The sequence below is a fragment of the Tursiops truncatus genome, chromosome 2 (assembly GCF_011762595.2).
Source record: "Tursiops truncatus isolate mTurTru1 chromosome 2, mTurTru1.mat.Y, whole genome shotgun sequence".
NCBI lineage: Eukaryota > Metazoa > Chordata > Mammalia > Artiodactyla > Delphinidae > Tursiops > Tursiops truncatus.
The window spans coordinates 62,122,793-62,134,951 of NC_047035.1; the positions used below are offsets into that span (position 1 = coordinate 62,122,793).

The 12,159-nt window shown below is 40.0% G+C and overlaps 1 protein-coding gene across 2 annotated transcripts in view; it reads left to right on the forward strand.

The window, feature by feature from the left end:
* SLC25A21 (solute carrier family 25 member 21) overlaps positions 1-12,159 on the forward strand; it is a 543,072-nt gene that overhangs the window by 527,417 nt on the left and 3,496 nt on the right. For both annotated transcript variants that reach the window (XM_019924011.3, XM_019924010.3), the window contains 2 exons: positions 10,004-10,185; positions 11,125-11,177. In XM_019924011.3, coding sequence (XP_019779570.2) covers positions 10,004-10,185; positions 11,125-11,177 — 235 coding nt within the window. The remainder of the gene's footprint in view (positions 1-10,003; positions 10,186-11,124; positions 11,178-12,159) is intronic.

Sequence of the window (12,159 nt, forward strand, 5' to 3'; positions counted from 1 at the left end):
ACAAAAACCATATGATCATCTCAATAGATGCAGAAAAAGCTTTTGGCAAAATTCAATACCAATTTATGGTAAAATAACTCTCCAGAAAGTGGGCATAGAGGGAACTTACCTCAACACAATAAAGGCCATGTATGACAAAACCACAGCAAACATCATTCTCAGTGGTGAAAATCAAAGCATTTCCTCAGATCAGGAACAAGACAAGGATGTCTACTCTCGCCACTGTTATTCAACATAGTTTTGGAAGTCCTAGCCACTGCAATCAGAGAAGAAAAAGAAATAAAAGGAATCCAAATCGGAAAAGAAGAAGTAAAACTGTCACTGTTTGCAGATGACATGATACTATACATAAATAATCCTAAAGATGCCACCAGAAAACTCCTAGAGCTAATCAATGAATTTGGTAAAGTTGCAGGATACAAAATTAATGCACAGAAATCTCTTGCATTCCTATACACTAGCAATGAAAAATCAGAAAGAGAAATTAAGGAAACAATCCCATTCACCACTGTAACAAGAAGAATAAAATACCTAGGAATAAACCTACCTAAGGAGGTTAAAGACCTGTACTCAGAAAACTATAAGACACTGATGAAAGAAATCAAAGATGACACAAACAGTTGGAGAGAAAAACCATGTTCTTGGATTGGAAGAATCAATATTGTGAAAATGACTATACTACCCAAAGCAATCTACAGATTCAATGCAACCCCTATCAAATTACCAATGGCATTTTTTACAGAACTAGAACAAAAAATCTTAAAATTTGTAGGGAGACACAAAAGACCCCACATATACAAAGCAATCTTGAGGGGAAAAAATGGAGCTGGAGGTATCAGACTCCCTGACTTCAGACTATATTACAAAGCTACAGTAATCAAGACAATATGGTACTGGCACAAAAACAGAAATATAGATCAATGGAACAGGATAGAAAGCACAGAGATAAACCCATGCACCTATAGTCAACCAACCTATGACAAAGGAGGCAGGGATATACAATGGAGAAAAGAAAGCCTCTTCATTAAGTGGTGCTGGGAAAACTGGACAGCTAAATGTAAAAGAATGAAATCAGAATACTTCCTAACACCATACACAAAAATAAACTCAAAATGGATTAAAGACCTAAATGTAAGACCAGACATTATAAAACTCTTAGAGGAAAACATAGGAAGAACACTCTTTGACATAAATCACACCAAGATCTTTTTTGACCCACCTCCTAGAGTAATGGAAATAAAAACAAAAATAAACAAATGGGACCTAATGAAACTTAAAAACTTTTGCACAGCAAAGGAAACTATAAACAAAACAATAAGACAACCCTCAGAATGTGAGATATTTGCAAACCAATCAATGGACAAAGGATTAATCTCCAAAATATACAAACAACTCATGCAGCTCAGTATTAAGAAAACAACCCAATCAAAAAATGGGCAGAAGACCTAAATAGACATTTCTCCAAAGACACACAGATGGCCAAGAGGCATATGAAAAGCTGCTCAACATCACTAATTATTAGAGAAATGCAAATCACAACCACAGTGAGGTATTACCTCATCCTGGTTAGAATAGGCATCATCAGAAAATCTACAAACAACAAATTCTGGAGAGGGTGTGGAGAAAAGGGAACCCTCTTGCAGTATTGATCTGAATGTAAATTGATACAGCCACTATGGAGAACAGTATGGAGTTTCCTTAAAAAACTAAAAATAGAACTACCATATGACCCAGCAATCCCACTACTGGGCATATACCCTGAGAAAACCAAAATTCAAAAAGAGTCATGTACCAAAATGTTCATTGCAGCTCTATTTACAATAGCCCGGAGATGGAAACAACCTAAATGTCCATCACCGGATGAATGGATAAAGAAGATGTGGCACATATGTACAATGAAATATTACTCAGCCATAAAAAGAAACGAAATTGAGCTATTTGTAATGAGGTGGATAGACCTAGAGTCTGTCATACAGAGTGAAGTAAGTCAGAAAGAAAAAGACAAATACCGTATGCTAACACATATATATGGAATTTAAGAAAAAAAATGTCATGAAGAACCTAGGGGTAAAGCAGGAATAAAGACGCAGACCTCCTAGAGAACGGACTTGAGGTTATGGGGAGGGGGAAGGGTGAGCTGTGACAGGGCGAGAGAGAGTCATGGGCATATACACACTAACAAATGTAGTAAGGTAGATAGCTAGTGGGAAGCAGCCGCATGGCACAGGGATATTGGCTCGGTGCTTTGTGACAGCCTGGAGGGGTGGGATAGTGAGGGTGGGAGGGGGGGAGATGCAAGAGGGAAGACATATGGGAACATATGTTTATGTATGACTGATCAATTATACCCCAATAAAGATGTTAAAAAAAAAAAAGAAAGAACTACTATATGACCCAGCGACCCCACTACTGGGCATATACCCAGAGAAAACCATAGTTCAAAAAGACACATGACACCAATGTTCATTGCAGCACTATTTACAATAGCCAGTTCATGGAAGCAACCTAAATGCCCATCGACAGATGAATGGATAAAGAAGATGTGGTACATATATAAAATGGAATATTACTCAGCCATAAAAAGGAGTGAAATTGGGTCATTTGTAGAGACGTGGATGGATCTAGAGACCGTCATACAGAGTGAAGTAAGTCAGAAAGAGAAAAACAAATATCGTATATTAACGCATATATGTGGAATCTAGAAAAACGGCACAGATGAACCGGTTTGCAAGGCAGAAATAGAGACACAGATGTAGAGGACAAACATATGGACACCAAGGGGAGAAGCATGGGGTGGGGTGGTGGTGGTGGGATGAATTGAGAGATTGAGGTTGACATATATGCACTAATATGTATAAAATAGATAACTAATAAGAACCTGCAGTATAAAAAAATAAAATAAAATTTGAAAAAAACCTTTTATACTTATAAGACTTTAAATAAATAAATAAATAAAATTATATTTCTTTGTAAGGTAGACAATTTCTGTAAGCTTCAGATACCTCATCTGCTCAGCAATATTGTGAGGCTTAAATATACAGAAAGTGCTTAACACAGTGCCTAGCACATCGTGTCTTATCATCATCATCTTTGTTCAGTTTTTAAAATAAACTAATGGAAAGGGCAAAATGACATTTCAAGTAATATGATAATCAAGCCAGAAGGCTAACCATTTAGCTAATGCATGGTGACTTGTAATAATGAGATGTCTTCCGTTGAGTTCATAAAGACGAACAAGTGACTAAGTTTTTAAGAGGCAGAAGTTAGGTACTGTCTCATCGAACTTTGATAGTGAAAGTCCAGAAGTAACTCCCTTCTCTTTACTGCATGTTTACCCCTGCATTTTGTTCACACCCCCATTTCAGTACTCATCACATTGTACTATGATACTTCATTATAAAGCCACCCTATCCCCTCTCTGGACCATTTACCTTCACACTCAATTCTAGCACCCACTGTAGGACCAGGCATTTGTAGACATACAATAAATGTATGTTGGATGAATATACAACAAATGAATGGTGAATGAGAAGGAATATAACATAATGAATGGGATATAATATAACAATGGTTGGAAGTCTGAAGAACTTGAGTTCAAATCCAAGCTCCACCTCCTATAAGCAGTGTGATCTTGATCAAGTGACTTAACTCTTTAAGTTTCATGTCCTTATCTGTAAAATGGTGTTATGTACTTAATTCATAGGGTTCTTATATGATATATAGGTTTTGTAAATGTTTTTTGCATATAAAATTATCTATCAATAAGTAACTATTATTAACAGTACCATTAACTTTCTTAATGAAAATTATGAAAAATACCACAAATATCATACCATGTACATTATTTTATTACTTCTCTTTACTTTTATTGTTATTTGTCATTATGATTATTGACAGAAATGCTGGCATGATTCACTGATTGCCAGTACAGCATGACCCATTCAAACTGTGTGATAGGTTTCACTCGGACCCAACAACCTCACAGATGTGCATTCTTGCTTTGGATGGACCTGGGGTAGGAAAAGGTGAACAGAGTTAATAGCATTGTGTTCAGTTCTACAGCCTTAAAAAACAAAGCTCTGCTTCCACCAAAGAAGGCTTTAAAATGCTTCCCAGCACATCCAGACCCTTTTAGAGCATCATTTATCCAGTCCAAGGATCCAAAAAGATGAACCATAAGGTTCAGTTTAGCAGTGGTTCTCAGACAAGCATCCATCAGGATAATTTGGAAGACTTGTTTAGACAGATTGTTGTGCTCCATCCCGAGTTTGGGGTGCTGTAGGCCTGGGGTAAAACCCCAATTTTCATTTCTACTAAGTTCTCACATGATACTGATGATGGTGGTTCAGGGACCACACTTTGAGAACCATTGAGTTCATAGATATGGTTGAGGTATGAGTAACCTGAGTCCAGAGTGGAAATATTTGCAGAAATCTTTTCACTAAGGTGAATTGCCTGATAACGCCCATGAAAATGAGGGCTTTCTGTTTTCAGCCCCAATGTTTTCAACACTGCACTGTCCTTTTTTTACTTTATAAATTTATTGGTAGGGGAAATGATTTGATGAAGATGTTTTTAAGCTTCTGTGAGCCTGATAAAATCTATAGACATTTTCTCCTGAAAAGCCCATCTGCACATACCCAGAACCATTGCTTATAATTTCAGGAGGTTCTCAGGCACCTCCCACAACAACCCACCCACAACCCTTAGGCATATCAGTAGAAAAACTATCCCCTAAGGCAAAGTCTTGGGTTCACTTGGATGTAACAAAAATTCCCTTCTTACACCTAAGCTTTCAGTTCACTCATTTGTAAAATAGAAATAAAAATAATAGTTCTTACCTCAAAGACTGTGAAGATTAACTGATGTAATACACTGAAGAGCCTAATTTGAAAACCAGAAACACTAAATATTACCTTTTGCTCTCTCTTTATAGTCCTGCTACAACAATCCTCATTCTTGAGGCAAGTGGATGCCTCTCCCTACTAGGGGAAAGATCAGGAAGTGTAAGAAAGAAGAGCCAGCCCAAAGAGTAATATTTCAAGACTTTACTCTGTGCCCACTGCATTCTTTTGCTAAAATCTGGTCACAGGATGCCATATCATGTTTTTTTCTGTGAGTCCCTGAGTAATGGGGTCTGGCAAGCCCAGGCCTGGCTCTATGACCTGAGAGTCTCAATTCATTTGCCTGGAAATACTCCACTTTGCAAATGTCCTATGCCTTGTCATGTCCCCATGTTAACGCCTCCTGGCAGAAAGACAGAAACATAAAGTTCTAATAGGGGTTCATTTACAGGGTAGAAGATACTGAATTTTGAGAAATAGTGATTAAGGTCAAAGCTTGATTCTCATTGTTTCTACAAAGATAAACTACAGTGATAGGCTAATCCGCAGACATTTATTTAGCACTTACTGTGCACACTGTGTAGTAGGTGACACAAAGAGGAATAACACATGCTCCTGTTCTGTGCCAGCTCACATTCCAGCAGGGAAGATCGATACACACAAAAATAAACCAGACACAAAGAGAGCCAGAGCAAGGACGATCGAGGATCAGGCAGTGTTTCAGGAGTGCCCAAGAGGGAGAAATCAATTTTGATGGGGATCCACGGAAGTCTCTTGGGCAAGGTGGGACTTAAGCTGGACCATAAAGAGTGGGGCTGCTATCTGTGAATATGATGGAGAATGACATTCTAGGTTGTGGGAGTTGTTTGAAGAAAAACATGGACTTAGAAAAGTGTTCGGTAGAAATGGGCATGATTATGATTTAACCAGCATGAGTGTAGTTTGGCTTGGGGGTAGAGTTGTAGAATTTGAGGCTAGAAAGGTAGGTTGAAAGCATATCATGGGAAACAAACCAAAGGCCAATGAGGAGCTTTGGCTTTACTCTCTGTGCTGTGGGGAAGGGTTGAGGGTCTTTGAGTAGGGAGGCATCAGAAGCAGATACGTTTTTATTAAAAAAAAAAAAAATCCCTGGTGCCACTGTGAAGAACAGATGATAGAAGCAAGAAGAAAGCAAGACTTGGTGAAAGTAATGGGAACCTGAGCTAAAGCCAAAGAAGTAGCAAGAGCAGCCGGAGGGGGATGAAGGGGAGGGGCATTTGAGGGACTGTGTTCTTCCGAGGATGGTTGATGACATGCAGCAAAGAAAGCAGAGGTGAGCTGGCAGGGCTCTCCTTGGCGCATCCGATCCCAGTCTGGGTTGCTGCCTAGAGCAGACCATGGACTCAGAGGAAGAGGCTGGAAAGGGGCCCAGAGGCCGGGTGGTGAGGGATAGCTCTTGGCCATCCCCAAAAGACTTTTCTCCTCCCTAGAATGCCCAGAGGGGTAGCAATTGACCATCTGCTTTGTCTGCCTGGAATATCAAAATCAGTGATTCCCAGACATGGGCCCTCAGCCTGGCAATGTCAGAAGTCCTGAAGTTCTTTTTTTTTTAACATCTTTATTGGAGTATAATTGCTTTACAATGGTGCGTCAGTTTCTGCTTTATAACAAAGTGAATCAGTTATACATATACATATGTTCCCATATCTCTTCCCTCTTGTGTCTCCCTCCCCCCCACCCTCCCTATCCCACCCCTCTAGGTGGTCACAAAGCACCGAGCTGATCTCCCTGTGCTATGTGGCTGCTTCCCACTAGCTATCTATTTTACGTTTCATAGTGTACATATGTCCATGCCTCTCTCTCACTTTGTCACAGCTTACTCTTCCCCCTCCCTGTGTCCTCAAGTCCATTCTCTAGTAGGTCTGTGTCTTTATTCCCATCTTGCCCCTAGTTTCTTCATGACCTTTTTTTTTTCTTTTTTCAGATTCCACACATATGTGTTAGCATACGGTATTTGTTTTTCTCCTTCTGACTCACTTCACTCTGTATGACAGACTCTAGGTCCATCCACCTCACTACAAATAACAACATTTCGTTTCTTTTTATGGCCGAGTAATATTCCATTGTATATATGTGCCACATCTTCTTTATCCATTCATCTGTTCATGGACACTAACGTTGCTTCCATGTCCTGGCTATTGTAAATAGTGCTGCAGTGAACATTTTGCTACATGACTCTTTTTGAATTATGGTTTTCTCAGGGTATATGCCCAGTAGTGGGATTGCTGGGTCATATGGTAGTTCTATTTTTAGTTTTTTAAGGAAACTCCATAGGGTTCTCCATAGTGGCTGTATCAATTTACATTCCCAGTGATGTTGAGCATCCTTTCATGTGTTTGTTGGCAATCTGTATATCTTCTTTGGAGAAATGTCTATATAGGTCTTCTGCCCATTTTTGGATTGGGTTGTTTGTTTTTTTGATATTGAGCTGCATGAGCTGCTTGTAAATTTTGGAGATTAATCCTTTGTCAGTTGCTTCATTTGCAAATATCTTCTCCCATTCTGAGGGTTGTGTTTTCATCTTGTTTATGGTTTCCTTTGCTGTGCAAAAGTAAGTTTCATTAGGTCACATTTGTTCATTTTTGTTTTCATTTCGATTTCTCTAGGAGGTGGGTCAAAAAGGATCTTGCTGTGATTTATGTCATAGAGTGTTCTGCCTATGTTTTCCTCTAAGAGTTTGATAGTGTCTGGCCTTACATTTAGGTCTTTAATCCATTTTGAGTTTATTTTTTTGTATGGTGTTAGAGAGTGTTCTAATTTCATACTTTTATATGTACCTGTCCAGTTTTCCCAGCACCACTTACTGAAGAAGCTGTCTTTTCTCCACTGTATATTCTTGCCTCCTTTATCAAAGATAAGGTGACCATATGTGCATGGGCTTATTTTAAAGCAACTTCTAGGTACTTTCCCAGGTGATTCTGGGAACCTAAGGTGGGTCTGAGGTGGGTCTGGGTATCCATATGTTGTAAAGCTCCCAGGTAACTCTGATGCACAACTGGATTTGGAAACTACTGTGGGATCTTACTGTTGAGCTGGGAAATTAATAGAAAACATGGGTTCAATGTACGCTTGTGCTAGTGAACACTATGATGGCTTGAAGACCTTAGGATTTGGTCCCCAACAGCATCTCAAACATAATGACCTTCATTGAGTGTCTTAGCCTCTCCTCCCTCCCCAACTCCAATCCTCAGCGAACACATCAGGAGGTGGGAGACGCTGTGTGATTGACAGGGTCCCTTGAACTTCCCAAAAGGTCACTGTGCATATACAAGTCATCACTTTCACCCTTGTCCTTGGCTGTGTCGCAGGAGCACCACGAGAGGGTCTCATCATAGGTGTTTTGAGACTTTAGAAAACAGGTTACATAAAAATACTATCCATTTTCTGCCAGGCTTGTACAATATTCATAGCACTTTTACGACTATTATTGTTTTTATTTCTCAGAAAAACCATGCAGTACAAAGTTAAGGTGGGTGTTAAAAACATCCCTTCTACACACTGGGCTCCATGGGATTCAGTGACTCGTGCAAGGTCAGACAACCAGAGCTGGCCCTGAATCCGCCATCCTCCCGAGCTCCAGTTCTGCTTCTGTGCCAGAATGGAGAAGGGTAACATAAAGGCATTTTTCTCTCCTTGTAAAAGGGAAAAGAATGGGGGGAGGGGAAATTATTTAAACACACCTCACTCATACTGCAATCACTGCATTGTTTTTCCTGTTGAAAGACCCTGTTGGTTTTTAAATCCCTTTAAACCTACCCGACACCTGTATGGCCCAGATCCAAGAATTATTACCGAACCCCTCACTTTTTATATTTAACCATATAGGAGTTTCTGTGATGGTATCTGGCTCTTGTTTCAGTTGAAAATTTCAGAGCTTCCAGAATTTTTCTTCTTCCATCAAAGCTATAAGCATGCAATGCTCAGACCTGATTTTTTTTTTTTTATTAAGCAGAGAATGGTTCCCACGTTTACTTCTCCTGCTGGATAAAAATAGCATCATGGCACTACCCTGTATTGTTCCTCTGTGAAGATTCCCTCCGAAGTATTGACCAAAAGAGAGGCCAGGGGAAGGATAGGGGAGGTCTCCGTCAGCAACTTACGGTTTGTGAGATGACCTCTCTTCAGGGCAAGAACTGAGGCTGACAGCAAAATGAGAACTTTCCAGCAAATTCATCGTAACAAAGCATAATGTGAGCTCACTAGGCACAAAAATAGGCAAAAAGAAAGTGACTTCCACATAAGACCTAATTAAATACTTTGATGTCAGGAGCAGAGCAGGGAGGGGTGGAAAATCAAATCAGACCAAAGTGAAGGACCCAAATTCAAATGGAAAGAAGAAATATTTTTCTCTCTCTTTCTTCCTCCCTTTCTGTGTGCGTGTATGTCTCTCTCCCTGTCTCTTTTCTGTCTCTGTCTCTCACCTTTTCTTCCTTTGCCATTGAAGGAAGAATAAGATTCAGGAACAATGGGTTGAAAATTCTTCAGCCAATAGTCCAGTGACTTACTACTGTTTATAATGCACAGAATGTCACAGGCTGTTTTGCAGCCTTCCCAAGTTGGTTTGTTAATAACAGGAAGCTAGCACTTCTCAGTACAGTGGATCAGCTACACGTGAAAATAAATGCAAAAAACCTGGAGGGGAATAGCAGCAGACCGAGAGTAGCCTTGATTTAATTTAACATTTGGGGGTCCGCACACAAATGAGCATTTTAGTAGGCTTCATGGTGGAAGTTGCTGTCATTTGTAAAATATTCTGGCCAATTAGCTAATAGTGTGCTTGGATTTCTCCTGTTTTGATACAGTAATACTAAGTACATTGTGAAGCCCAATTATACAAATCATCCCCATATGCCATACCAGTCTTTCTTTATGAACTGTGTTTATAAATCCTGTGTGAGGAAATGTGTACTTCAGCAATTTAGACCATGTGTAAAAACATAGCCAATGGGATTGTCAAGAAAACAAGTTCCAGCCTAGGAAATCCTAATGTGTTCCGCTGGAATAACAGGAGGGTGCCGGGGAGTGCAACGCTCTGCTTAAATACATATTGCTTTATAGTGTTTAACCGACTTAGGGGCTTACGCTTCCCTTTCTGTTATTTTATTCTTCTTTTCTTTTAGGATCCAACCTTGGAGTTTCTGAGAAAATTTGGGGTTGGTCTTCTCTCGGGCACAATAGCCTCAGTCATTAACATCCCTTTTGATGTTGCCAAAAGTAGGATTCAAGGGCCTCAGCCAGTTCCTGGAGAGATCAAGTACAGAACCTGTTTTAAAACAATGGCCACGGTCTATCAGGAAGAAGGGTAACACATTCTTATTTTAATAAATGTGCAAGACTGAAGCATTGCTAAAACCATATTGTACTTCCATTTTGATGAGAGCCATTAAGCCCTCCTGAATTGGGTGTGTGTCTGAGAAGCTCTAGGGAATAGATGAGAAACTTTGTGAGATAACACAGTAATGAGATGTTGGCAAAACCTTCTTACGCCATCAAGAAACATAAGCCACGATCATTCAATATACTGTATGTTTGTCCTAGATTGCCAAGGTGAACTTTTTTTTTTTCTCCCAAGGTGAACTCTTTGCTTGTCGGTTTGCACAGTATGCTATTGCATATAATATGCCCTGTTCCCACGTGGGCAGGAGAGTAATTGTCTTCTGACTATACATCTAATCAAAATGTCACCTAATTATATTCTCCTGAGAGAATTAAACATGAGAGTTCTGTGAAGGTAGTTTTCTTTTAAGAATTTAAAGTATGTGCCTTTTTCTACTGTTTTTTTTTTTTTAAGTCTTACTTTCGTCTCTTCATCCCTCCTCAGCAGGTCTTATTCTCAAGTAAGCAAGTAGTATTTTATTATTTTGATCTAAACTGCATCGTATTTCCTTCTGTGAGGACTGCGTTTATGGTCTTTTAAACTCAATTCCAAGAGTCATTTTGTCCATATACACAGCTGTCTTGAAAGTAAGGCCTGTCTGGATAACAAAAACCATCTCGCTGATGAAAGTCCTATTTGCGATGGGACAAGATCAGCATAGCTTGGGTATTAAAGGATTAATTCTTTCCTCTCATCCAATTTGCTGCAGAGAATACTTAGCCCGATACTGTCTGTTTTGGGATTTGAAAATTTTTCTCAAATGACTTTTCTGGGTAAATGCTGGGTCAGCATCTCAGTAAAGCTGAGGTACAACTGCATTTTGTTTTCAGAATAAGAATGTTGCTCTTTCCCTTCCGGTTCTAGCATTTTAGCTTTGTATAAAGGCCTGCTTCCCAAGATTATGAGGCTTGGACCAGGTAATAATGTTTTCATTACTTATATCCTTCCTTCCTTATTTCTCTAGTATCCCTTTTATCTTATTTGTGTCTATCTGTAACACAACTAAAGTTTGTCACACTGTGAAACATGGAAACCTTAAGGATAAAAAGTTGTCTGGGAGTATTCAAGACACTAAAGGCGTCCATTAGAAACGTTCTGCTTTTGTTTATAAGGTACTATTTGTGGCCTTACTGGAGGCTAATAGAAGCCAAAGCCCACCTTAAGTCAATCGGAAAGGATGCACAGCCAGTCGGAGTTTGAGTCGCTTCTGGCTGAAAGGGAGGATTTTTTACTGACTGAGGGACCAGCCCAATAAAACTTTCCCTGTGCTTCTAGTTCATTCTTGCTCCTGCCTCAGCTTCGCTTCAGAAGGAGAAAAGGAGGACAGCTAGTCTCCATGAACAGCCAGTGCAACTCTCCCCACTGTCGCCTCTGGGAAGCAAGAATGGAGAAGCTGCAGCCTGGCGCTCACCTTCCTAGCTCCTGTCAGCATGATGGTGGAGGCTCCTGGCTCGGGGCCTTACCTCAGGATGCCAGCCCACAAAAAGCCGGCTGTCATTCCCACAGGGAGAGTCAGCTGCCTCTGTGTAAATAGATAAGAAAGCAACTGCTGCAGACTCAACCACCTGGGCAAATAGTCTTGGATTATAAGCAACCTTGTGAATAAGTACAGAAGTATGCACTAGACCACACGTATTATTTTACCAGGCTACACTCACCTTCTTAGACATCCTGGAAATCTTCCCCAGAACTGGCCCCTACTCCTCCCCTTTCTCCCTTTCCCAATCCTCCCTTTGAACACTGATGTCCCCTTCCCCTGCCACACTCACACACATGCACATTTACCTTTAAATCTCAGCCCAGTGAACGAGCATTTCTGCCAACGTGAGATATAGAACAGCAGTCTGTAAATTGAAGCTCGTGAACAGTTCATACTTTTGTATATTTTGAAAACACTTC